Below are 25,897 nucleotides of genomic sequence, written 5' to 3' on the forward strand. Positions count from 1 at the left end.
TATATACCAAAACGGGATGTACATCCCGAACGGGATGTATAAGCGGGAAGTACATCCCGAATGGGATGTATAAAGCGCCATGCTTGCAACTGGGCACCTTGCAGTGATTTATTCCAGGACATTTCTAATTTTATTAATAGGCTTTTTTGCAGCACACGTTCTCAAACGAGATGAAAAACAATTTATTCTTATTTTAAAGATTTGAATTGATATATTTGTATGCAATATCATATTTAACCAAGGACTCAAACAGAAGATAGATCAGCCAAACATTGTTCTCTCTTAGAAAAAAAAGTGCAACGCAACGCATCGGTTTTTCCCGTTTTCAGCGCCTCTAAGCAATGATATTAGGCCTATATAAAGAACCTTAAAAAGTTATATACAAAAAAAACCTTAAAGATTTAAATAGGCCTAGTACAGGAAAAGCAGTGTGCTATTTTTTGGGATAAAACCATTTGCTTGGCTAAAGAAGTTTTTTTTTCTTTTCTACATAGAATCTCTGAAGGGTTCTTCATTAAATGTTCCATATTTAGCCAAGAAAACGGTTTATTGTAGAACCTGGAACCTTTCAAGGGTAGCTAAGGGTTCTAAGTAGAACAGAAAAAAGGCAAGTTTTTAGGCAAACAAATTAAATTTTAGAACCAAGAAGGGTTTACGTACACCTCTTTTCACTTAGTGATTAGTCCCTGAACTATTAATTAGAATTAAGGTTCATTACGTAAATTTCAAGGTTAGCCTATTCATAGAACTTTAACATTGTGGGGTGTATATACGAGACAAAACGAGATTCTAACTTCTAAGTAGCACTTGTTTTTAAGAGTCTTCTATGCCCTTTTGTCATGGTGGGGCAGTATAGGCCTACTGATTTTCATTCAATATGCAGAAGTCGGTTTTAGTGGTTTTGTAATTTCGTCCCAACCCAGGATATATTCGGCCTATAGGCCTAACCCCGATGCAAACTGTGTGGGAGCGGGGAGCACCGCTTCTAGGAAATCAAATGACAGTCAAAATTGAGGAAATAATGCCTTGAGAAGAAAAAAAGAAAGCGAGGAAAAAGAGGAAGGGGGAAGAAAGAAAAGAGGAGAAGAGGGGAAGAGGAAAGAAGAAGAGGATGAGGTATAAGCTGCAAGTGGATACCAAATGTAAGGAGTACAACAACATTGATAAAAATATGAAAATGTTACCTACCCCTTAATTTTTGTAACGTGTGAAAATTGTCCCTGCATTTATTGAAAATGGAAGGACAGGAAAACGAAAAAAGTTACAGGCATGAGAATTTAATCGATTATGCCTAAAACAACTTCTGTCATGACCAAGGTGTTCATTTTGTGTTTAACTAAATAATTTTTTTTAAACTTTTTTTTCAATATAATTTATGCTTTTCGAATTTCACGTATTTTTCGGCTTTTTCAGACCCCGTGAAAAAAACCCGAAAAGAGCGATAGGCTTGAAATGTTGATCGATTATGCCCAAGATATATAAACGTGAAGGAAAATGGTGTTTTGAATGCACGATGATATTTAATATTTTAACAATGTCAAAATGAAGAATTCATCTGTGTCTTTTAACACATAAAAGAATATTGGAACTTGATTACTGGTGAGATCCCTTAATTCACTGGGTACGGTGCAGTGGCGTACCGTGGCCGCTCCTATCCCGCCGGGGGGCTGAAGAAAATTCAATTTGCCGCCCCTTCATCAACAGCCCGAAAAGGTTGACCCAATTTTTTTTACGGTGGTTTGAAAAAGTGAAGAGCTTTTGGCCGCCTCTGCTTTTACCCGGGGCTAACGCCTCAAAGCCCCCCCCCCAAAAAAAATACGCACATGCGGTGGGCAAAATAATTTACTGGGTGGGCTAGATTAATGTCATCGCAGTTTATGGACATCAGAAATTTGGCCATCCTCATGGACACGGTCGATCATCATTCCTCTCCCGAAGAAGGGCAACCTTATATCTTGCAACAACTACCGCACCATCAGTTTGATCAGTCATCCGAGCAAGATACTTCTCCAAATCATTCTTAATAGACTTCGACCTCAAGCAGAGAGAATCATAGCAGAAGAACAGGCAGGATTCAGAAAAGGGCGCAGCACAGTGGAACAACTCTTCAATCTGAGAATTCTGAGTGAGAAATTCCGCACAGATCAAAAGCCACTTCTCCACAACTTCATTGATTTTAAAAAAGCATTTGACCGTGTTTGGCAAGAAGCAATGTTTGAAATCCTAAGAAAGTTCAACATCAGTAATGGAATTGTAAATGCAATTGAAGCATTGTACACTGCATCTAAGAGTAGGCCTACTGTACTGCTAGGAGATGAAATCATGCAGTGAGTGGTTTCGTACCCGAGTTGGAGTCCGACAAGGTTGTCTACTCACAGTGTCACCAACCATCTTTAACATCTTCCTTGAGTATATCATGATGGAAGCTCTTGATGGATTCGAGGGAACAGTCAGCATCGGAGGGCGAAGGGTTACCAACTTGCGATTCGCTGATGATATCGACCTCTTGGCAGGACAACCTGAAGAACTAAGTGACCTTACAAGAAGGCTAGATGACAGTGCAAGGCGACTTGGCATGGAAATCAGCGCTGCAAAGAGCAAGGTCTTGAAGATGGGGTCTGATGAAATAGTAGAAGTTCATGTTGGAGGGGAAGAACTTGAAACAGTTACACAATTCAAATACCTTGGTGCAACCATCACAGATGATGCCAAATCAATGCAAGAAATCAAAATCAGAATTGCTGTAGCGACATCATCACTAGCCAATTTGAAACCCATTTGGAGAGACAAGAACATCTCAATAGCAGCAAGAATGAGCCTCCTGAGAGCATTGGTAATTTCCGTCGTCCTGTATGGGTGTGAAACCTGGACGCTTAATGCCGAGATGGAAAAGAGGATTAAGACGTTTTAGATGAATTGCATGAGAAGGCTCCTCCAGGTCCACTACTCTACGCATACTACCAACAAACAAGTAAGGGCAATGATGGAAAGTTTCATCGGAGAGCATGAACACCTGATCTCCATTGTGAAAAGAAGACAACTCCAGTGGTTTGGCCATGTGATCAGATGGAAGAACAGTCTAGCAAACACCATTCTGCAGGGAGGTACAGATGGGGTAAGGAAGAGAGGAAGACCAAAGAAGACGTGGATTGATAACATCAAAGACTGGACTGGACTGAACTTTGACCAGCTCACACGATCAGCTGAGGACAGAGAACTTTGGAAATTATGCATCTCTAAAGCCATCACTACGTCGCCCCAACGGCCTACTAGCTATGGGACATAGATTGATAGATAGTTTACGGAAGGGGCTATGCAATTAATTGTCTGTGAGCAGCGGTGAGTTTGAAAATTTACATGCCAAAATCTGGTGCTCCCTCTCGTCACGTCAATGCCCCAAAATATTCCCTCTCGACCTGCTAAAAATTGATTGTTTTTTGGCCTGCAAAAAAATCCTTTGCATAAAGCATACCGGTATACCTATAACATTGACATTTTCTGTAATGTTCAGTTTCTATAGGGCCAGAGCCAAAATTCCCGTTTGTGGCGGGACGGAATTTTGATAGGCCTTAAATTGTAGCTCTGTGCCTGTTTATTTTATGGATTCTTCATGTTCTTAATATAAACAAGTAAGTTACAGACTACATTCACACACAAGAAAAATAGTCCAAAGAATCAACATGTTGCCACGGTAACACAAATTCATTGATGTGGCGGGACGGAATGATAAACTTCATGTATTTGTGAACACAGTACATTTGTTGAATTTTTATCAAAAGTACTGTAATAAAACATTTGTTTCTAACATTGGTATTAACTTCAACTATCCTTCTTTTGTTATGGAAAGAATTATAAAATTTATAGTACGTTCATCAATTTTTTTAATCATGTCGATGTGGCGGGACGGAATGTGGCGGGACGGAATTTTGTCTACCATGTCAAAATCGAGAAAAAAAGCAATTGATTCACTTTAAAACTGACAAAATTGTCTTTTCTTTCACTTCCAATGAAAAATTATTGCAAAATATTGACTGAGAAAGAAATTTTTCATCCCTTCCTGAACTTAAAAAAATCATCTCAAAATGTGGCGGGCCATGTTTTACACCATAGACCCTGAAAATAGAATTATTGCTGGCATCCTACCACAAAAGGCCTGAAATAGAAGAAGTTAAAATGGCTCTGAGTCTAGCAAAGTTGATGAATTCAATTTTTGTGTACGCAGGAATGTTTATTACCATATAATAGTTGATATTTTGGGAAGTTTTGACTAAAAAATTTTTTTTCGTCCCTTCCGGAACGTAAAAAAATCACCTCAAAATGTGGCGGGACGGAATTTTACACATATTTTAATTTATTTCTTTATTTTTGCAAAGTCCACTGAAATTTTTTTTAGTGCTGAAATTGTCTATACAGAAGACCATTATAATACCATAAACAAAAAAAAAAACCTATATTTTTTAAATATGTAGTATTAAACATCAAATTTAACAATTCCGTCCCGCCACACCGAGAGGGCGCTACGTGTGTATTTTATCTGGCTTGCATTCCGAAATTGACGGGCAAATTTTACTTTTTTTTTGCATATTCATAACCTTTGGTTAGTAGCCTATTAAACCAGAGGAGAAATTCACTCCTGTGACAATTTCTAAATTTTAGGTTGAGTGATGACCATTTTTGGCTCTGGCCCTATATTCTTTTAAGCCTATAGCTTATAGGTCTAAAGCGTTTTAAAGTGTATCCGGAAATACCCCCCCCCCCTGACTTGCACCCTTTCCATTTTCAACTTAAAAGTTGATAAACATGGGTTTTTGTTTGACAAAACCAAGTGAAGTTTTAATGGCTATACATACAATGTGTCGTCCTACAAAAAAAATTGTATAATGAGTAAAAATTCACTTCGTTTTGTCAAAAAAAACACCCAAAATGTGTTTTACAAGCCTATTAATTTTTTACTGAACAAACCTGCATGATGAATCTATTCAACAAACTTAAAAGTTGTTTGCCTTGCACAGCTGCACCCGGGGGGGGGGGGCGTACTCAAGTTTGGTTTTGGTAGGGACGTGCCGCTGAGAATTTGAAAGTGGACCCATAAATATACCAATTTTTAAAGAAATTTGGACCCATTGATATACCAAAAGTCAAAATTTTTGGCCAAATTTAACCCAAATTGTCTTAGTTTTTACAAATTTCCCCAAAATTTTGGGAAAATTTTGGCTAGATTTGGGAAAAATTGGGCTATTTTTTCAAAAAATTGAGAAAATTTAGAAAAAAGGACCCATTCATATACCAAAATAGGCTTTGAAAAAGGGGTCATTGATATACCAAAAGGCTGAAAATGCTACCCATGTTTTGCATGCACGTCCCGTATGGTCATTTGTGCTGCGCCTCTACCAAAACCCTTCCTTGCTTACCAAAATCCCCAAAAACAAACACAACAGCAACAAAACAAAACAAAAAACAACAACAAACAAACAAACAAAACCCATTTGAATGAAGTAGGCCTATGCATGTGCGATCTGTGCGGTGCGGTGCGACTTGACTGATCAACATTTAGGCCTAAAATAGCTTACAATTGCATCCTTCAACCATTTTTACATCCGAGATCATATCTTCAAAACTGTTTTATCAAATGAGCTCTGGTTTTTTGCAAATGATAGCTAAAAGTCGTGACTTTTATCTTGACACTGAATTATTGTTGGAAACACATTTTATAATGTCACCACATTCGTTTGGACCCGCTTTTTCTGCGACAATCTGACTGGGGAAGCTCCGGGACCCTGAATTCTTACAAAATTAGTTTTTTTTAACGTAAAATCCAACTTTGAGGCTCTATAACTTTTTTTTGCAACGGTAAACCCCTTTTTTCCCACGGATAACCTGGGGTAAAATTTAAGAGAATCGATTAAACATGGTTAAAATTTTCCGAAACCATGAACAAATTTCCGCCAGCGTGTTTGTCACACCCTACCATGGCGAATACAAACTGCCCACATGTTTCATTTCCAAATGCGCCATATACATCCCGATTGGGGTGTACATCCCGATCGGGGTGTACATCCCGATTTGACGGATTTGCCGGACTGAATGTGGATTTCATTCAAGTTCAACACAAGACCCACAGTACATGTGCAGTACATGCACATCTTGTCACGATTTACTGAGTGCAAGACAGTGCCAACGATATCAACAGGCATTATTTTTCTAATCTGTTTGATATAATACATATGATAAGTATGAATAGAGTAAAGCATGTTAAATTGTATTTACTATCGTGTGTAAAACATGACAAAAGATCGCGATCGTGCCGAGCTTGTCTGCCTATTTTATTTTTGGCATGTTTGGAAAATCATGCCGGACGCGGACAATACATAAAATTAATGATTGGGATGGTAGGCCTACCGTATAAATTTACATCAACTTCAATTCATGGCTACTTTATTTTTGGCAAGGTTCTTCAACAATCTGCAGATTTGGTTATGAGTGCAGCATCAACATGCGACACTTACCGAGTCGGAAGTGCATGTGCCAGGGTTCCCGTTAAGGTTTTAAAAATGTGCGTCCGTAATGACGCAAGTTTGCTGACGAGGTTGCAAAAACTTGCGTCCAGACAGATTTATGTGCGTCCATCTGAAATTCACGATTATGACGATACACACGTACCCCTCATCAATATGTTGATTGTTAAAAAAAAATGAAAGTGCATTTTCTTTCGCCGTGATATTCCATCTCCATTCGCTATGATAATTTTTCTCATTTCTGTGTCAGTTTTGGTCCGAAACGTGGTCAAAAACAGGTGCAAAAACATGAGCAAAGTCTGTCAATCTTGAGCAATTTTTGTTTGTACTTTCACTTCCGCATTTCTATTTTTAAATTAACGTGTTGTTGATGCTACAAAAACTAAAACACGCGCGCCACAAATAATACGAAAAAGGATTATCATTTCGATTTTGTCTTTAAAATTGCTTTTATTCATCGTAACAATCTTACTATAAATAGGGGAATGTTGTATGTATCTATGTATGTATCTAACATAAATAGTCACTCAATAGTCGTTTCACAGTGCTCAATACCAATTTTTAACAAGGTAGAGTTAAGTAATTTAATAAAACAATTTTGGCTAAATAATATTCAGCATTTAGTAACTAATATTAGTTTCACGCCTCACGGCGATCGTCAGGCTATTATGCTGAACATTGTTGTTATGATCCTTGATTACGGAACCGAAAAAATATACGCAAAGTAGGCCTACATGGATAGGCCTACGCATAAAGACGTGTGGATATGAAACATACGCAAAGCAATTAAGTTGTTGTTTTGATTTTTGATTTGCGGTGCCATTAAAATTTCGCGCGAAATTTACATCTATTTTTCGTAGACCTATCCGCGTGGGTCTACTTTGCGTATGTTTCATATCCACGCGTCTTTATGCGTAGGCCTATCCACGTAGGCCTACTTTGCGTATATTTTTCGGTTCTGTAATCAAGGATCATAACAACAATAGCATAATAGTCTGACGATCGCCGTGAGGCGTGAAACTAATAGTTACTAAATGCTGAATATTATTTAGCCAAAATTGTTTTATGTATACATGTATGTATCACTATAAAGGCTCCGTCAGTTTCGATCCAAATGTTGCGAAATTCATACGGGAGATCAATGAATATACGGGAACGTGTTTAAACTTTATTTGGTTGAAAACGGTCAAGAATTGGCTGCAAAAACAGTGAAAATATGGGTAAAAACGGGGTTTTTGTTATGAAAATCGGTTGTCAGCCTACGCGTCACTGCAGCTGACAGACAGCGCGTCAGCGCCGCTATGCATGCGCCTACGCCAATTCGCGTAAGCGGCGCGAGAGCCACGCGACTAGCGAGCCAGAGACCAGTGGACATGATAATACGGAAAGAAGGAAAAATAAAGGACAAAAAGGTATATGGACGGGTCACGGTATTATGATAACGGGTGAACAGATAAATAAAATGTACCTTTTCAATGATTCTACCTGTTCAGTAATTATTCCTCTTAGTGAACGCTCCCATCTAGCGGGGACCCGCGCATCCCGCTAGTAATACTAATAAAGGAAACCTAGATTATTTATGAGAAAATAAACTTAAAATATTAAAAATTGAATATTTTCAGGTTGTGATAAATAATTAAATAAACATTAACCGCACGTTAGCGGCACATGCTTGCTTGTAAACAAATCAATCGGGACTTCCCCAGGCCATAAAACAGCTGTGAGCTGTACATTATACAGCGATCGTTCGGAAAGCATGCAAAAAGTGATGTTGCATTTACAAATATTGCAGAATTTACTTCAATTCTCAGCAGGTGGGTCAAAATTTTGGGGCTTTTATTATCTTAAAAATATAAAAGAATAAAAATTTCTTATTTTTATCATCAATTAATGATAAAACTTCGAAGTTTGGTCTGCGTCCACATGCATATGTGACATGGACGCAAAATACTTGATTAGCCATGTGAACTTGCGTCCAAATTTGTAAAATACGCGTCTGGACGCAATGACGCACAGTCGCACACTAACGGGAAGCCTGGCATGTGCCATGACTAAGTCTATGAGTTGATTTCTGAATCAAATCACATCATCATGATGATCATCACATCCGCACTAAACTATAGAAAAAATATTTAATTTGTGTACATCGTGGAACATACTCTTTGCGTGGCTGTGCGTAGTAAACTGTTGTACGCAGATAACCTCCCATGACGCGTAGTTGAGTATCATTGTACGCTCATGTATTAGCATGAATAGTCGTGGTGTATTAACAAGCGTAGTTGAATGTTACATGATGTACACGAATTTGTTAATTTTTCTATAGTAAATTTTTAAATTTTATTACTACCATGGTCCAAGTACGCACTGGTGAATTGCAATCGCGTAGAAGTGACAAGGTCGTGTTGTCAAGTACTTTGATCAGCCAATCAGCATGATTGTTTACTCTTCTGTCACTGTGTGTACGCTCACAAAAAGGTCATTAGTTCAAATCTGCCTCCATGCTCCAGAAGCCATGATGCATGGAACAAGTACAAAGCAAATAAGCCAATCAATAACACTTCAACTGAGATTTGAACTAATTAATGACCTCTTGTGAAATTGCCTATATATATGCCTTAGCAATGTACATTTTGGACTGGCATACCGGGTACACCATAATATTTCGTGTCTCAATAGGATTTACACTAACATTTTGCGCAGCTCGAACATTTCACCAAATTTCTTTCCATTTATTATCCAGACGAACCTGGTGAAAAATTATGTAAATATAATTCCCGTCGATCATGCTGCTGTTTTCTCATGAACCTTGACCTGCCTAGTGACTGTATTCAAAGTGTGATTGGTCAGTTCTCAAAAGCTGCTTGCTCCGGTAAGCGTGTGGTGTTTGCCTTTAAGAGGTTATTCCACCCATCGACGACAATAATATTGACAATCAAAATTGAAACTACAGTACTGTGCTAAAAGCATGAGAGCATCGAATTCATTCTTTGTGATTTTAAGAATCTTTGACAAGGCACAGCAACAATGCCGAAGATACCTTAATAAAAAAACATATCTGTCATTTCCGTTTCAATAAGATCAAAAGATATCAAGCTTTCTTTCTGTGTTCCAGTTAATGCCCCCCCCCCAAAAAAAACATGTTTGTTTCCTGTAGCAGGTCAAAAAAAGTCAAATGCGAAATGCGTTTTTTTAATCCATGTCTTCAAATGACAAAAATACCTCTTCCTGCAGGGCTCGAAATAAGGAGGGCACAAGGGCCCTCGGCCCCCGAAAATTAGTGAGGGCCCGCAAAAGATACATCCAGTGGGCCCAAATGGCCCGCAAAAAAATTTTCTCACTTTTTTGTGGGGTTCATAGGTTAAAACCAATGGCCCAAATTTGGGCCCACAAAAGTTTGTGAGGGCACTCAAACATTTATGATCGAGGGCCCAAATGGCCCTGAGAAATTCTGGCTTATTTCGAGGCCTGCCTGCAAATTGGAATGGGAATTTCAATTTACAGTGGGTCTCTCCGACACACACAAAAAAGAATATTTACATGTATGATCCCCTTTCAACCTGCAGATTAAAAAAAGTATTAAAAAAAATGTGTGATGTTTTCTCAAGTAGTTTTTCACTATGCTTGTTTGTTGTGTAATGTGTAAAGGTTTACTCCAGTACTGTTTCAAATTATTTTTTGCAATTTTTCTGTTTTTTTGTTTTTTTTAAATGCGCAATAAGCCATCAAAAATGTAATGCTCGCTACTGGAAACAAACAAACAAACAAAAAACAAACGTTTCTTTGGCCTAATACGATTTTTGGGAGTGAAATATTTTGAGGACAAGCAGAATCTATTCTAAGGTTATCCCTCAGGGACAATTTAAATTTTTCCGTAAAAATGTATATTGGACCGATCCAGTGTCCGATTTACAAATTTTTTCCTACCTGCACTGGTGCATGTAGCCCAAAATTTCTACATGCACAGCAAAAAGTGTGCATGCACCAAAATTAAAGCAAACATAAAATCACATTGAATCACGATCATTGTCAGTTAAGCTTGTAATAATATTCCGGCTCCACTGTCATTGTCATTTTTATGCCGATCACTTTCGCCGATTTCTTAGCCAAAACACTTGATGCTGTGGCTTCATCTGTTCTAGAACTAGTCGCCGACAAGGTGCACGATTTCCAGAATGATGCAAGTGTTTTTTGAGCTATTTCCTTTTTTGCTGGACATTATTATGATTATTTTCCGTGCGTAAACAAATATTTCCCACGCTTTAAATTCCGGTTCTTTTTTTTTCAATGAAATGAAAATGACAGCTTCTACATGTGCGAGGGTATCGGGAATTGGTGGACAAGGCTTATATTAAGCAGGCACCCAGGCTCTTTTTACCCCATGGTTGCCAGGTTTTGGCTCCTGGTGTGTCCAATATTTTACACTACAAACTATAGGACCAGGAGCCATCTTTTGGACCAGGAGCTCATTTTAGCTCCTGGTCCAAGCATACTTAATATAAGGCATGTTGGTGGATGACGTCACATTACGCTAGCCCCTCTAAGGGAGTCATAGTCTCGGACCAGACTGTATGTGGCTATCTCGAATGTTCGTTAGGATCGACAAGTATCAGACCGGCGCAAACTGGCTGTGTAGGAGACTAGGGAAGTCAATGAAAAAAGTGACAGTTCTCACGTGATAGGGGTATCGGGAATTGTCAATTGCGCGATTTGCGCCAGCCCTTCTAATGAAGTCAGGATATTGCGCTAAAAATAGATTGGGTTTTTCCAAATCGGACTGACTGCTTGTTTACTTTTGTATATTGCCTTGTCATATCGCTAGCGCTAAAATCGTACATGCACGCGTGCAGGCAGGTAGTGAAAAGCTGCATGCACAGAGGGAATGTTACATGCACTGGTGCAGGTATGCAGGTGGTAAATCGAACACTGGACCGATCTGTGATTGGACACTGGCCTACATACATGTAATCCAGGCATTGTGTCTAAGTTTCTGTGAAGATGAAATACTAAGTAGCCTGTACTGCCTGTATTATATAATCCGAGAGGTGAATTCTCATTAAAGATGTGCCAAAATCATTCACATGCCAGATTTTGGGGAACCTAAATTTTTATGCCTCCACCGGAGGTATGTTTCTTGGTTGTCCGTTTGCCATCCATCCGTCCATCCATCCGTCCGTATGTCCGAGCTTGCGAGTGCAATTTCTCGGAACTGGTAAGGCGTATAGTGATGCAATTTGGTGGAGGGGTGGCATTAATTGGCGGTCTCCTAATTTAAGCAAATATGGTAATTAAGTACCTAATTTGCATAATTTATGCATATCAAGGAAAAAAACCTTGTGCACAGATTATCTGGAGATCTGTATGAGATACAGTGTCCAGTGATGAAACTTGGCGGAGAGTAGCATAGCCAGGAGTTCTTGACCTGATTTGTTTTTCAGCGCAAATAATGCGTAATTGCAAGGTCATTGTGAGGTCATTTGGAGTCATCCGGGGTCAAATCGCCATATATTGTTGCAGGTTCGTGAAATTTGGTGGGAAGGACCACTGTAGGAAGACAAAAATGTCAAGGTCATTTTGGGATCCGCCAAGGTCATCCGAGGTCAAATTGCCATAGATTGTCACAGATTCATGAAATTTTGTGCTGACAACCACTGAAACAAGGCAAAAATGTTAAATGTCAAGGTCATTTTGGGGTCATTCAGGGTCATCTGGGGTCAAATCGCTATAGACTGCTGCAGGTTGATGAAATTTGGTGGGAACAGCCTCCTTAGTGAGGCAGATAATGTGAAGGTCATTTTTGGGTCAAGTGAAATTGCACGGATTAAAATGATGGGCGTCAAGGACAAGGTGGAGGCATTGCGGCTGACGCTTTGCGTTGAGAACCGCGCAGGTCGAGAACCGCAAAATTCTAGTTAATTTGTCTAATGTTGTGATGTGAGTGCAGCAAGCAGGAAATTGTGCATCATTTAAACATTTTTCTCAGGCCTCCAGAAACCATTCAGCCTTTCTGAGAACTTGGGAATGCTTAAAAATTTCTGCAAAAATACTGCAATTGCCTGCAAAGTTCCATTTGTTTTGTGTGCTTTTCTACAGTCTACCACGCACTGTCTGAAAGAAGTTTTACAAAAATTACAAATACTTTGGTCTTTGATGGTAATTTTGTGCTATTTTTTTGCTAATTATTTTCAACCAGGGATGATCTAACCTCCCTTGGTTTTTTGAGGCCTGGTTTTTCTACACCTTAAAATTTTAGAGCATAATATTGGAACTGTTCCCAAACTATGTGCCAAAATTTGCTTGCTCCCTCTTTGACCTTCCAAAACATGCTTACCCCTTTGATTTGCCAACAAATCTTTGTCCCCCTATAAATCACCAGGGGGGTATATATTTTAACTGATGAAAGTATGTTTTACTTGAATCTGTGGGCGGAAACAATCTAATCATTAATCCATTCTGCACTTGATAGGGTGATGGAGTATGGTGACCTAATGTGCTATTTTTATGTCAGGTTATTTTTACATAAATTTATCAATGGTCACGTGTCTTATGGTGGGACCCCAAAATACCTGGTGACGTTACATTTTTCTGTCCTCTTTCAGATTTAACTTGTTGTCACAGGGCTATTCTTGGTCCAATTGCATCAAGTTTGGGCTCATTATACAGCCTGATTATTCTAATTTTCAAATATGTTTCTCAATTTCGAATGCCAATTTGTTTAATTAGTGAAAAATACCAAAATGTTAACGAAGATAAACCTGGTGGATAAGCGGTAGTGGATAAGCGGTAGTGGAGTATGCATGCATTCTCTATGGGAGACATGGCATCCTTTTGAATTTTAAATTATATCATTGCCAAATTGTGTGCTATACTTGCAAATCATACCTCAAATGAAAGCTTGATCATTCATTATTCATATTCAGCTATTAATTTTATTTAATCGTGTTAACAAGTATTCACTGAGAACCGCATGTCACAAGAACCTCAATTTTTTCCTATTCACTTACACACAAATGCCAAGATTTTCAGTCACGACATGTGTTTTGGCTTTCAATTGTTGTATCTTGAGAATTATACACCCTAAGATAGGAAAAGTATACATTTTTGGAAAGCTTTTTACCACAGGAATCCAAATATGCAGTTAAAATAAATGTAGGATACACTCTAAAGAAAATATCTTCAAAAATGTAATCAACATTTTGTGCGTGAAGTTACATATATTTTCACACCCTGTGTCACCACTTTGGTTGATCATAACATGGCAAAAGTATACATTTTATTTAAGCTCATAGTGTTGCCTGCCACAAAATTAGATTACATTTGAGGTATTCCATATCAGTAGCAAATGCAATAAATTATGAATTTACTAGTAAAATTAATTTTTTTCATGATATCACCCTATATATTTTCTTACGCACCCTGTATACCAACTTCATTTTTGCCTAGTTGGATTCCTTGGAACATAAGCTTTCCAAAAATGTATAGTTTTGTTGATGTGAGATGTATAGTTTTAGAGATGTAACAATTTAAGTGAAAAGGAGGACAAATGATCAAAATCAGTGCTTGTAACGCAAATGTGCCCCGCCATATGACACATGACCCAATATCAATTAGTTTATTTTCATATTTTGTCTGAAATTACATGAATCCACTCATTAATTCACTCGTAACTTCAAAGCAATTTACCTTGTCAACCTCATACTTAGTAAGGTGATAGAGTATGGTGACCTCGTGCGCTGTATAGTGTTGTGTCATATTGTGTTTATGAATATTATTGAGCTTATATGCATATATTTTTGCCTAAAATTCCATTCCAAGCCATTTGGCGGCCTACACACAACTTTCATGTATGTACCTTGGTTGGGTAGTCTTATGATCATCATTTCTGCTTTTTGTGTGATTGTGTCATGTTTTGAATTATATTCAACTTCAGTACTTCGTATTTTCAAACCTGTATTATTTACAAACCTTTGTCGTGGGGCCACCTTAATTACAAACTGTGCAGAACTTTCTAGTTGAAATATTATATATGAAAATGCATAATCAAATCCCTGTGATTGCGTCCGTAAATGTGCTGTCCTTGGCATTTGTGATTTTTTTTAAATGTTGCTTCAGTGTTATTTTAGTTTAAGAAGAAGGAAAGGATTAATACAAATTTGTCCATAAGCTAGTATGAGGTTAGATGGTGAATACAAAAATACTGTTGCAAATACAAGGGTGTGGTGTTATTTTCTCGAATAAAAATAGAAAATATTAATTATGAAATGACCAAAGTTGGGTTATGTTAAAAACTAAAGCCAGTTGGTCTGTAAAACTCTGTATGCAGTAGAAATAAATGTGGAGAATATAGAGTTTGCTTATTTCTACAGTCTGTGGTTAGTTAGACCACAAACCCACTAACCCATTGTTGTGTTCATGTGCTACAAACAAAATGTAGCTAGTTAAAGGTGGGTAACCTGATTGACAGCCTCATCTCCGACTTAACCCTATCAAAATGCAGATTTTGGTATCTGGTGAAAGCTCATATTTTTCTCTTTAACATATTGAAATTAGGCATTCCAAATTTGTATATTTCCGAAGAAATTGTAAAAAAACTGTTGAATTAGTCTCAACTGTGGTATACCACATTTTCGACTAATTCATCATTTTTTTGATGATATCTTCGGAAATACACTGATTTGGAACTCATTAATTTCAGTATGTGAGAAAAAAGGGATTTTTTATTTGATATCAATTTATCAACATCCACTGACTACCCAATTTATTTTCTTCTCAATTTGAATTTCCCTGGTTTATTTTAAAATTTATAAAATGATACACATATAACAGTTTCCTGAGATCACATGCATGATCGCACATGGTGAATATGTCAACATTGACATTGCACAAGAATCACATGTTCAAAGGTTCACTTCCCCAATTTTGTATGAAGCTGTGGTGTAAATGGGTGTCCAATATGTAATGTGGAAGCTACCTTCAAACTGATATTTAGTTGTATTAATTATTATCTATCATCAAAGATTAAAAAGATTTTAAAAAGCCATGCTTGATCTTGATAAATCACTATTGGGGAGGGAACAGTGCTGTCATACTGTGCATTCATGGCACTTGAATTGGGCAGCCCCAGTTACAATCCACCCTCAGGTGCCTCCAATCAGATCCCATACAAAATTAAAAATATTCTCTTTCATACTTCTTTGGAACTTTGATTTTTTAGCCCCCTCCTCCCCTATAGCCCTCAAGAGCTACAACATGTACCACAAAGACACTGGCCATAACCTTGTCCTTTATACTTCCCTGTAAAGTGATCTTGGTGCTACCAGTCACTGATCAGTGTTCGAAATAAGTGCTTATCCTCTTGTCCTCTTGTCCAAAAATCACTGGGGACAAGCATATTGAGCTATGTATTTATCCTCTGGACAACCTTTATTTGGATTCTTTGTACTCAAAAACATAACATTTATATTTTGGGGACAGCCAAAATATTTTGAGGACAAGCAGAATTCATGCTTTAGTTGTCCTCGGGACAACCTCCATATTTTCCTTATTTCGTACACTGCCACTGATTACTATTTAGCAATCACGTTTCATCAGAGAACTAACTGTACACATGTATGTGTCTCCATTATAAATCTCATCAAATGAAGTGTCAATATTCCTTATGTCTATTTTGATATCGGTAGAAATAGGCATGAATTGCACAGGTGCCACCTACACATGTACGTACCTGCTATGTCATTGAGAGCCACACCCTCTTAGTATTACTATTAGTATCAAAATTGTAAGGCATTGTTTCTTTCATCTTTCTTGATTGTAACATGTAATAATAGACAATTCATGTAATGAATGTGATTGTGAGAAGCAAATGGCTTTTAAAGGGGTTGTATTTAAAAAAAAAAATTTTTTGTGAGATATGGCAAAAGTATCAGATGAGAAAACATCGATTTACTTGGATAGATTGAACACTCAGCCTACCGAACAGGGACAAAATCTATTACAATTGAAAACAAAGATGAGCATTACATTAAGCTTACCTGCTGTACATATTTTATGTTGAACTATTGGGAAATTTAGTTCTGGATCTGGTACTTGATTATAAAATCATGACGTTTTCCATGAAAGAAGCTGATACTGATTACAATGTAGTTACAAACATCAATTGCATACACTCTATGCAATATAATGTTGCATACACTGTATGCAATGTTTTAAAAACCATTGTGACAAACATGAGCGCAAGTTTCATAAAATCTCCCATGGCCCCTTTAAAGTGTGGGTGGAACAAAGAAGACTTTCTTCTAAGGAAACCTTACGGAGTTGAAATTATGAAAGATATTTAAATGATCTATCAAATGTTACTGCTACATGTATATATACAATGCTCAATTCACCACATAAGGATTTAAATTTGATGAGAGAGCTGCATTTCATTTGAAACACTGATGATACATCTTAGCTACATCTCACCAATGTCTGCTTGTGACATCTCACGAATGCAACCATGGCAGATTAACCTAGCTCTACATGTAATACCAACTGATACATGTGTGCTCTCTTCATACCCTACTATACCTGTGCTAGCTGTTTGTCAATCAGTGTTCTAAAATGTCTGATAGTGATAGTGTATGCTCTTGTCTCAGAAAAAACAAAGTGCTTGACATTCATCGGTGATACATGTACTCTATTGGAATCAGTGTAATGCAAAATAATTTATCGTCATTGTTTATATTACAGTAATTGATTAAATTTAATATGTTTTTTTATTATCTTTTTCAGATCTTCACAAAGTACCAGCCATTTTGAATTTTGGATTTATACATCTCTATTTATCAATTATGTGTATAATGTAGACCTTTGTGAAACATCGTCAGAAGATGGAGGAGTCGGCAGGTGTAGTGTAACCGGGCCACCGTCTTCGATAAACATACCAAACCAAATCAAACGGATTTACTATCAATTTTGCTTTCTTGTGTGTACCTGTGGAAAACAAAGCCAGCAGCTATCTTTGAATGCCATTGGAATATAATATATTCGGAATTTAAAATTTTATTTTTGTGGTGTGTCGTGTCTTGTCACGTCTCGCTGTATACATGTTGCCCTTGTTCTCTACTGGGGAGAAAACAATTGAAAAGTTGACAATGCAGAGTACCAAACTAGAGGACCAAAAGAGGAAGCCCAGGACGGGTGGCGGGAGGCCCAATAATGCTCGCTCCAGCAGCTCGTCCAACGCCTCTGGTGTCCTCATGGTAGGCCCTAATTTTAGAGTGGGCAAGAAAATAGGATGTGGAAATTTTGGTGAATTGCGGTTAGGTAAGTATTTCACAGTATTTTTCAAAAATTCTTGGACATATGCAGTCTGACATGTAGAGTACATGTAGACCTACATCTGTTGCCACTGCAGCAAAGTATTGAAGTGCTGTATCTTTGTTATATACTAAAAATAGCTTCTCTAGATTACTGTGCACAATTATTTTTTTCATTCCTCACTGGACCTTGATCTAATCTCAGTTAATAATTTTCAATCTATCATTAGTAGGTGACTATCCATGTAATATTTTGTTTGTAACATCAAAGTTATAAATTTTTGATGCCTCATAATGATGACACACAACTTCCATGCCCACACATTTATTGGGCAACCAATAAAATAATTAACACTGGGTACTAGGGGTAGCATCTACTGTTTGTCAACCTTTGAGCTTGTATATTTTTAAAATAGGTGATTATCAGCTTTGGAGGATAAAAAATACGAAAAACAAGATCTTGATTAACCACGTAGTTCATACATTGTGTATTTTGGGTGTATCCAGTATCTCTCCTTAAATTTGCTATTCCACCCATTCAGTCAACAATAATACAACAAGGATACTACTAGTCCCAATTTTTTCCATGGTCCAGTGACTGCAAACAAAATGATGACTAGACCTTACTCACAAAGCTAGAGAGGGGACCCTATAATGACCTTAACTGTTTTTTGCTCCTTTTTATGCTTCAGTTGATTCCTGATCAATGCATTTAAAAGTTAGAACAAAAATTGAGGCAGCTGGTTGACTATCAAATCGATCTCGTCTAATCGGAATGGCAGTTTGCTCCAACTACCTGATTTCAATTCACTTGTGTTTAAAACTTGCAAAGAGCACTTCCAAAATGCCTGAATTCCACCTGAATAATTTGAAGTAAATTTGAAATCGTGGCATTTCAACAGACAAGTGTGTTTTTTGTTTTGTTTTTAATTTTTTTTTAATGACAATTACGGTAAGTATTTGGCATCCAGGATATAGACTTTTGTAATTGGATCATTCAACCCGAGATTTTAAAAGCGATACACGCTCGCACACACTCAGTCAGTATTCTAACGCAGTACTTTTATCTCACAGTCAGGCCTGCTGCCTCATTTCATAGATTTCCGCTTGCATTACAATCTACAAGATTGTGATGTTGAGCATCTCTTTCCCCAAGTACAATTTATATTGATGTCTGGTTACATAATGCGTTAGTTCGTGTATATCCCGATGTGATTATTCAGGAAAAACATCTTGTCATAGCTGGCTCTTTCTCTCAATAGCTCTACCCTGCCAACTGTACGCAGTACACACAAATCAATGCATTGACCAATATAACTGACAGGTGAAATTTGAACTCATTTTTTTCGCAATAGTTGTTAAAGTCTACCTCATTTTTGACTTTAGCATAGGAGACAACTTATTGTCAGAAGCTGCTAGGTTTTTCCCGTTTTTCTTTTTTAAAGTCAACCTCTGTAATTTTACTATTATTTGCCTTGGGCTATGACAGAATTGGTTCATAGAAAGTTTAGCTTGGCATGCCTCATTTCTAGTCAATATAGCTGAGAAGTATAATTTCCTATCGGCTATGATAGATAAATGAATTCCCCCTATGCTAGGAATTTTTTTCTTTCAAAACCGTGTGGTGGGGGGAAATGTTTTGAGCCAAGAAGTTAGAATACTTGTGTTTGATCAAAATAAAAATGATATGTGCTTCAAAAGGATGATTTTTGCATCAAACCATCAATATTAAAATACAAAGCCCGAGTTTAATAATTCAATTACATGTAGAATATGGTGTACTCAATTAATTGTGCCTTTTTCAAAAATTATAGCATTTGCCTCCAAAACAGATGTTTTCTTCTCATGATCTCTGCACTATGGATGTAGTACTACTGTATGATACAGACTCGAGAGTATGTAAATGTATACACACACCCTATGGAGAGAATTTTATTACATCCAAGTGGGAGAATGTACATGGTTAGAATAAAGAAACAGGTCATTATGTGTTTGTGGCGTGTATAATATACATGTGATACCTTTTCACTATCGGATCGGAAGATGAAATCTTCGGAAATTAGTCCAAAAAGATGTCACATTTGGTAAACAGTACACCACAACCAATCACTCAATAGCACAGCACTTATTTAAAATACATAACATGACTTGTTCAAATCCCCAGAAATTGATGGGTTGAATATATTTTGATTGGTGCGTATGATCGGTATATTCTTCATAAAACTTCCTCATGAAAAGACAGGGCTTGAAAACACTTCCAATCAGGGACATTGGTAGACATGTCCACATTGCTTATTATAGAGGGCGACATTCAATCCAAAAAGTTGTGTCCACAGTAGCTCACAGTCAATGGCTTAACTGTGTAATCCCCATAGGGAAATACAAAAATTTGAAATTTGGACACCAGAAACTTGACGACGCAGTCTAAAAAGTGCTGGTACTTTATCCTTGATACAGAAGTCAGCATGCAGTGAAAGATAGATTTCATAAAATAAAATCGCCTTTGTGTAAAATGGATCATCGTGGTAAAAAATGGTGCATTAAATGCTTTTTTGTACAGTAAGTCAGTGTAAGGCATTGTCAATGATGGGCGCAGAAAAGTGCAGTTTTTTAAAAACAGATATTTGCCCATAGCTTCGCTAATTTTTGACCTACAGACATGGTTGACCCCTCATTTTTTAAGTTAAATAATCACCTTTTTAAACAAAATAATTTCAATGTGAAATATCCTACTTGAAAATGTTGTGAACATGCCTAACATTGGCTGATCTACAACTAACAACCAGGAATATCTGACAACCGGGGATGTCCCCTTTATATGGTACAAGCCGAGCATTTACAGGTGTAAGCCTGAATTCAGGCTTTTTTGTTGTCCAAATTTCTGCACTTTCTTTTAATTTTAGTCTGTTTTTGGTCTTTTTTAGCCCAATTTCACGAGCTTTTTCAGGCTTTTTTCAAACACTTCCAGGTTTTTTCATGGATGTTCATTCTCATGCCTAATGGTAGAGACTTTAATAGCTTATTATAGAAAAGCTCAAAAATGCAATAAAAGCAACAAAAACTTGTGTGTATCCTAATTGCAGCATAGTACATGTGGGTAGAAGGGTGGGGGTGAGAGAGGGAAAGAGTAGAAAATGTGTTATATTTAATTAGGAGGGCTGTTCTAAAAATGAAGTGGTATTGGAATAGTTTTCATATATTTTTAGCATTGTTCTGCCAGTGTAACAGTGGGTGTATATATTTAGATCATTACATGTATATACTTTGATGGATTTGTGAGCAATTAGCTATTTTCATTTTTACTAATCCCATGACTCAATGTTTTCTTTTCTTACATTTCAGGCAAAAACCTTTACAACAATGAGCATGTGGCCATTAAACTGGTAAGTAGAACATCCTGCTTGTGAAAAGTAGACCCTATTTATAGCCAGCTATGAGTTGTGGTTAAAGGAAATGCACTACCTATAACATACTTTGTAAACAACTTGTCCTTTTATTGCTCACCATCAGGAGGTCCCTTAACATTTTGAACCCTAAGTACCTTTTTCTGAACACAATAGGTATGTTCAGACCTGAATTGCTTACTGGAGTTAAATTTTACGCGGCCCATGGTAAAATACCACAAATATTTTTGCTAACTCGAGTGATTTGTCCATATGACTTACCACGACCAGCAACAAGGGAATGTACCACGACCCTATTGAGGTTAACTTCTGGAAGCTCTATCGCTGCCGTAAAGTGGATAGAAAGCATGATTTTCAGTTGGTTTCATACCATTTTTTTAATAGAATAATATATATTACAAGCTGTTTCACACTTTTACTAGCACTCTAGCAGTGCATGTCGCTTTCTACTGACATGTACCAATCACTATTTTTTGTGACCGCACTGGAGTCAACTTTTTAAATATTTAGTGTAATTACAAATGCTTCATACATCATCAAATGCCCAATTTCCAAGTTGCAGTTGCGCAAATTTCTGGGAATAGATTACTTAAAAAGCGAGAAAAGCATGAAATGTGATGTTTACTCAACTACACGTCCACACAGGCAGCTGTTTCAACCAGACTGGTCGAGTTAGCGATTTACATCTTGACTTTTTTCAGAGGTAAATAAATTAAGGTCGTGATAAGCTGCCCTGTCTCCTGTCCACACAGGCACTAACTCAACAAATGGTCGTTATCTCAACCTTAATTACGACCTTTACTTGAAGGAAATGCCTCACGTCTGAACACTGTTAATAAGTAACTAGAGGGGGATAAAAATCATGATTGTTTTGGTCAGAACATACCCTTTCATCAATGCCCTCTTCTCAAGGTAAACGGACTGGCAGTCAAGTGGAAGTCATGATTTTTCCCTTTAACAATGTGGAGGTCAGTACTTTGTTAAAAGGTATAGCAAGGTTGTTCAGTTAAAAACATGATCTTGATTTTGTGAAATACAGTAGGGCTGGTATTGACTTTGTTCAGAATATAAAACAGTGTAGGGGTTAACTGTTGAATCAATTTATTTGCTTGATAGGGACAAATTTGAATAAATGGAATTTGTAAAAGGTAATTCCGAAATAAACAAAAAATGGGTGTAGTAGAACTGATGAAGTTTAAAGATCAAAGTACTGTTGGAATGGTCAAATTGTATAGTGGATACATTTACATATGTAAAAGTTACCTCTTTATAAATGGCCTTTTTTTTTTCATTTTCCTCACCTCAAAATAAAATCAAATTTAAACAAAATTTAGACCTTGACAAAATTTAGACTTTAGCAAGAGCCCAGCTTGTGGATGTGCCATTACAATACAGGAAAAATGAACAGCATAAAATAATAATTACTAATGATAGATAATAATACTCACTTCAATAGGTTAATTTGAATGGGGCATTACACAAACTAGTATTAATATTATAAGAATATGTAGTCCAACAAAGTATTATTTTTTAAAATACATAACATTTTCAAGTGACAGACTTGTAAACAGTGTAAAATGCAATATTACAACATCAAAAATATATGGTATTTTGTTTAAAATGTGTAGCGTTTCGCTATGCAATTCCATCAATAAAAACATGTACACAAACATTTTCTGGTCTATAACATGACATTGTTTAACATTTTCTGTGACTACTTCTGTCTCATTTACATGAAGACCAATAAATTCAAGAAAACATAAGGGGAAGTCAACAAGCCATCAAAATATGATTTTTTACAAACAGAGCAGGTCCAAATATTTATATGGGCCATTTTATGTTCATCATGATCATGCACAGCTCATGTATTTTACTCACAAATATGTTCAGTCAATTAAATACACAGCACATTGCTAAGCTTGGGAAAGTATTGATTAGGGTCATTAGGCATATGTGTAATTAATGTGTATCACAAATGGGAAAATAAACAAACCATTCTATTTAATACGCTATAGTCTACTTGATTAGTGCCCCTCCCTTACCTTGACATTGTATCATATATTTTTATAGTCCAGATCCTGTCATTTAGTTCATTTACAAAAGTTGTACCACAGACCCCATATTCTACAGTCTAACAGCCATTTCAATTTCAAGCATTTTCGTGATTGATAATTAGTTGAACGAAAAGTTTACCAAATTTTTGTTTGACTTGAACAGGCCTACCTGTGGCGGCCACCAATGTTTTGATTACCATTGCCAGGCTTGTAACCTGTTTGATCTGAATGGGTGTTTGCACATGCTGTACATGTACACTGTACAGGTGTTACCATGTTTTCAACTTTGAACCAACTAGACAGACACTGTTTCTACTATCTATGTTTGAACAGCTATGGGCATACTCTATGTTCGGATGAATACATAGTTTTATGTGCAACTGCATAGTGAGAAAAAAAAACACATGAAAATCATAGTTAAGGCCCTTGACAATCAATTCTTAGTTTCCTGTTTCCCGCGCGCGTCCAAAGTAGAGAATTGCAAACATTTGTTTAATTATTTTATTTTTATTTTGGATTTTCTCTTTTAAAATAACTTTTAATGACTTCCATTTGCTACTTTCTGACTTTGCTTATATCAACTATAATGATGAATAAACAAAGAACATAACTGTACCGTTACTTGTGTATAAAATCAAACATATTTGTAAAATAATTAAATGCATATTACTAGTCAAAACAGGTTGATGTGAGTGTGCCATCTTGAGGAAATGTTGGATTTTGGGTAGGTCCTACATATAGAACCTGTAGAAAGCAGTTGCTCCAAGTTACTTTTATTTATACATATGTATATTTATATTTTTTAATAGATTAATTATTAAATTTAATATATTTTAATTAATTAATTAATTTTATTTATTTATTTATGTGTATTTATTTATTTATTCATCATACATCATTCATTATTTATTCATTCACATTATCACAAGAAAATTTATTCTTTACAAGAATTACAGCATAATATCATAAAAAAATGCAATGTCACTGTATTGGACCAACTGATTATACTTTGAAACAATTAGTGCCTTGGCACTGTTGTGAAAGTGTGCAGGAATTGTGAAGCCAAGATTAGATTATTCGCATGCACGTGCATTATCGTATTTGCCTTTAGCGATGGACTGCAGAGATAAAGTGTAAGGGGTTCCCGCCAAATCAATTCAGAGAGTAGATAGCGCAATCCAGTAACTAACACACATTCTATACAAGATATTTTACTTGCATAATATTATTATGATTAAATTCTGTGTGGTATGTGATGTGGGTACATGAAATGTATGTGTTGTGTGGAGGTGATAGAGGTACCTGTGTGTAAATACAATAAATAGGCCTATGTTAATTTTAAAGACGATGAAATAAAAGTTGGGCACATTTGTCAAATTAATTAGTGAATTTTGACATTTGCATAAACTGGTTTTCTAATACGCAGAAATACACGACACACCCGAAGCCCATGATCTTGATTCTGAAAAGGCTATAAAGCTGATCACTTTTAATAAAAGGTTAGAATTGACAAGTCTGAAAATATGTATCCTTACCTTGCATATACATGGGACTATCTAGAGCAAGAGCAGTCAGATCAGTATTCCTTGTGGAATTTGTTTTGTGAAAAATCATGTTACATGTAGAATGTAGATTCGTAGGTACGTATGTAAATACAGCAAAAGATGCCCAGTGCTTTAATTTGACACAGACATACCCCCACACACACCAAAAAAAAAAAATAATAATAATAATAATAATAAAAATTGATTACATTTTACTTACAGTGCCAGAGTAGTTCAATTGCAATTTTTCTCTGTCATGCTACTATGTAATTAATTCAAAATATGACCCAAGTCCAATTTTCATATCAAATCAAGGAATCGACTATTCCAGATTCATTATGTCAGTAATATTGTGGTTGTTGCCATCAAAGATAAATCCACCCAATTAGAATACCAATAAAGGCAAATCGCTGCTGGCCATTCACAACAGACATTTTTCATTTATATAATCATATCTTCCCTTTGACTATCAAAGATAGAAAACGAAGAAAGGGAAAATGGCTGATTACAAATCCTGGAACTTGATCTTCTGGCGAACTTGTATCTTACTGAAATCTAGGCCGCTCATTTTAAGTCTCTGTCTTTTGTCTCTAGCTAGCTAGGGCTCATCTCTGAATGGAATAGTTAAGTAGCACCAGGAAATAATTACAGTGAGGGCTTTACCATGCAGTCAACACGAGATGTCACAGGGTAATTTCGAAAATTGTGGAGTTTGATTGGGAATTTCTTGGAAATGGAAAACGTTAAGGAAATGTCTCTGAAGTGGGACCAGGTTGTGTTTTTCGTTATGTAGAATATCAAATGTACATAATTTTGTTACATAGGGAGTATACATGTATATGATCTCTAAGGTAATGGTAACATGAATATTTGTGATTACATTTAGTATCGCCAATCCTACATGTACTTTTGTAGCACAACTATGTTTTTAATATGTTTTTTCATAATTTAAAAACAAAGATGACAGAAAAACCCACAAAAGTAAAAGATTACATATTATACTTGTAGAGGGTGCGCCATCGTTTTGTCATAGCACACAAAATGTGACCCATTCTTGGAAGATTTAGGGATTATCATGTGTAA

At 36.6% G+C, this 25,897-nt stretch overlaps 1 protein-coding gene across 2 annotated transcripts in view; it reads left to right on the forward strand.

Annotated features, from left to right (window-relative positions):
- Nucleotides 1-25,897, forward strand: part of LOC140158926 (casein kinase I-like) — a 105,777-nt gene that overhangs the window by 250 nt on the left and 79,630 nt on the right. The window contains exons 1-3 of one of the 2 annotated variants that reach the window (XM_072182203.1): nucleotides 9,290-9,384; nucleotides 17,286-17,819; nucleotides 21,155-21,195. In XM_072182203.1, the coding sequence (XP_072038304.1) occupies nucleotides 17,600-17,819; nucleotides 21,155-21,195 (261 nt within the window). In that variant the 5' untranslated portion in view covers nucleotides 9,290-9,384; nucleotides 17,286-17,599. Of the gene's footprint in view, nucleotides 1-9,289; nucleotides 9,385-17,285; nucleotides 17,820-21,154; nucleotides 21,196-25,897 lie in introns of those variants that run through there. The other variant, XM_072182202.1, reaches the window with a different exon arrangement.

The sequence above is a fragment of the Amphiura filiformis genome, chromosome 8, assembly GCF_039555335.1.
Source record: "Amphiura filiformis chromosome 8, Afil_fr2py, whole genome shotgun sequence".
In the NCBI taxonomy this organism is placed as follows: Eukaryota; Metazoa; Echinodermata; class Ophiuroidea; order Amphilepidida; family Amphiuridae; genus Amphiura; species Amphiura filiformis.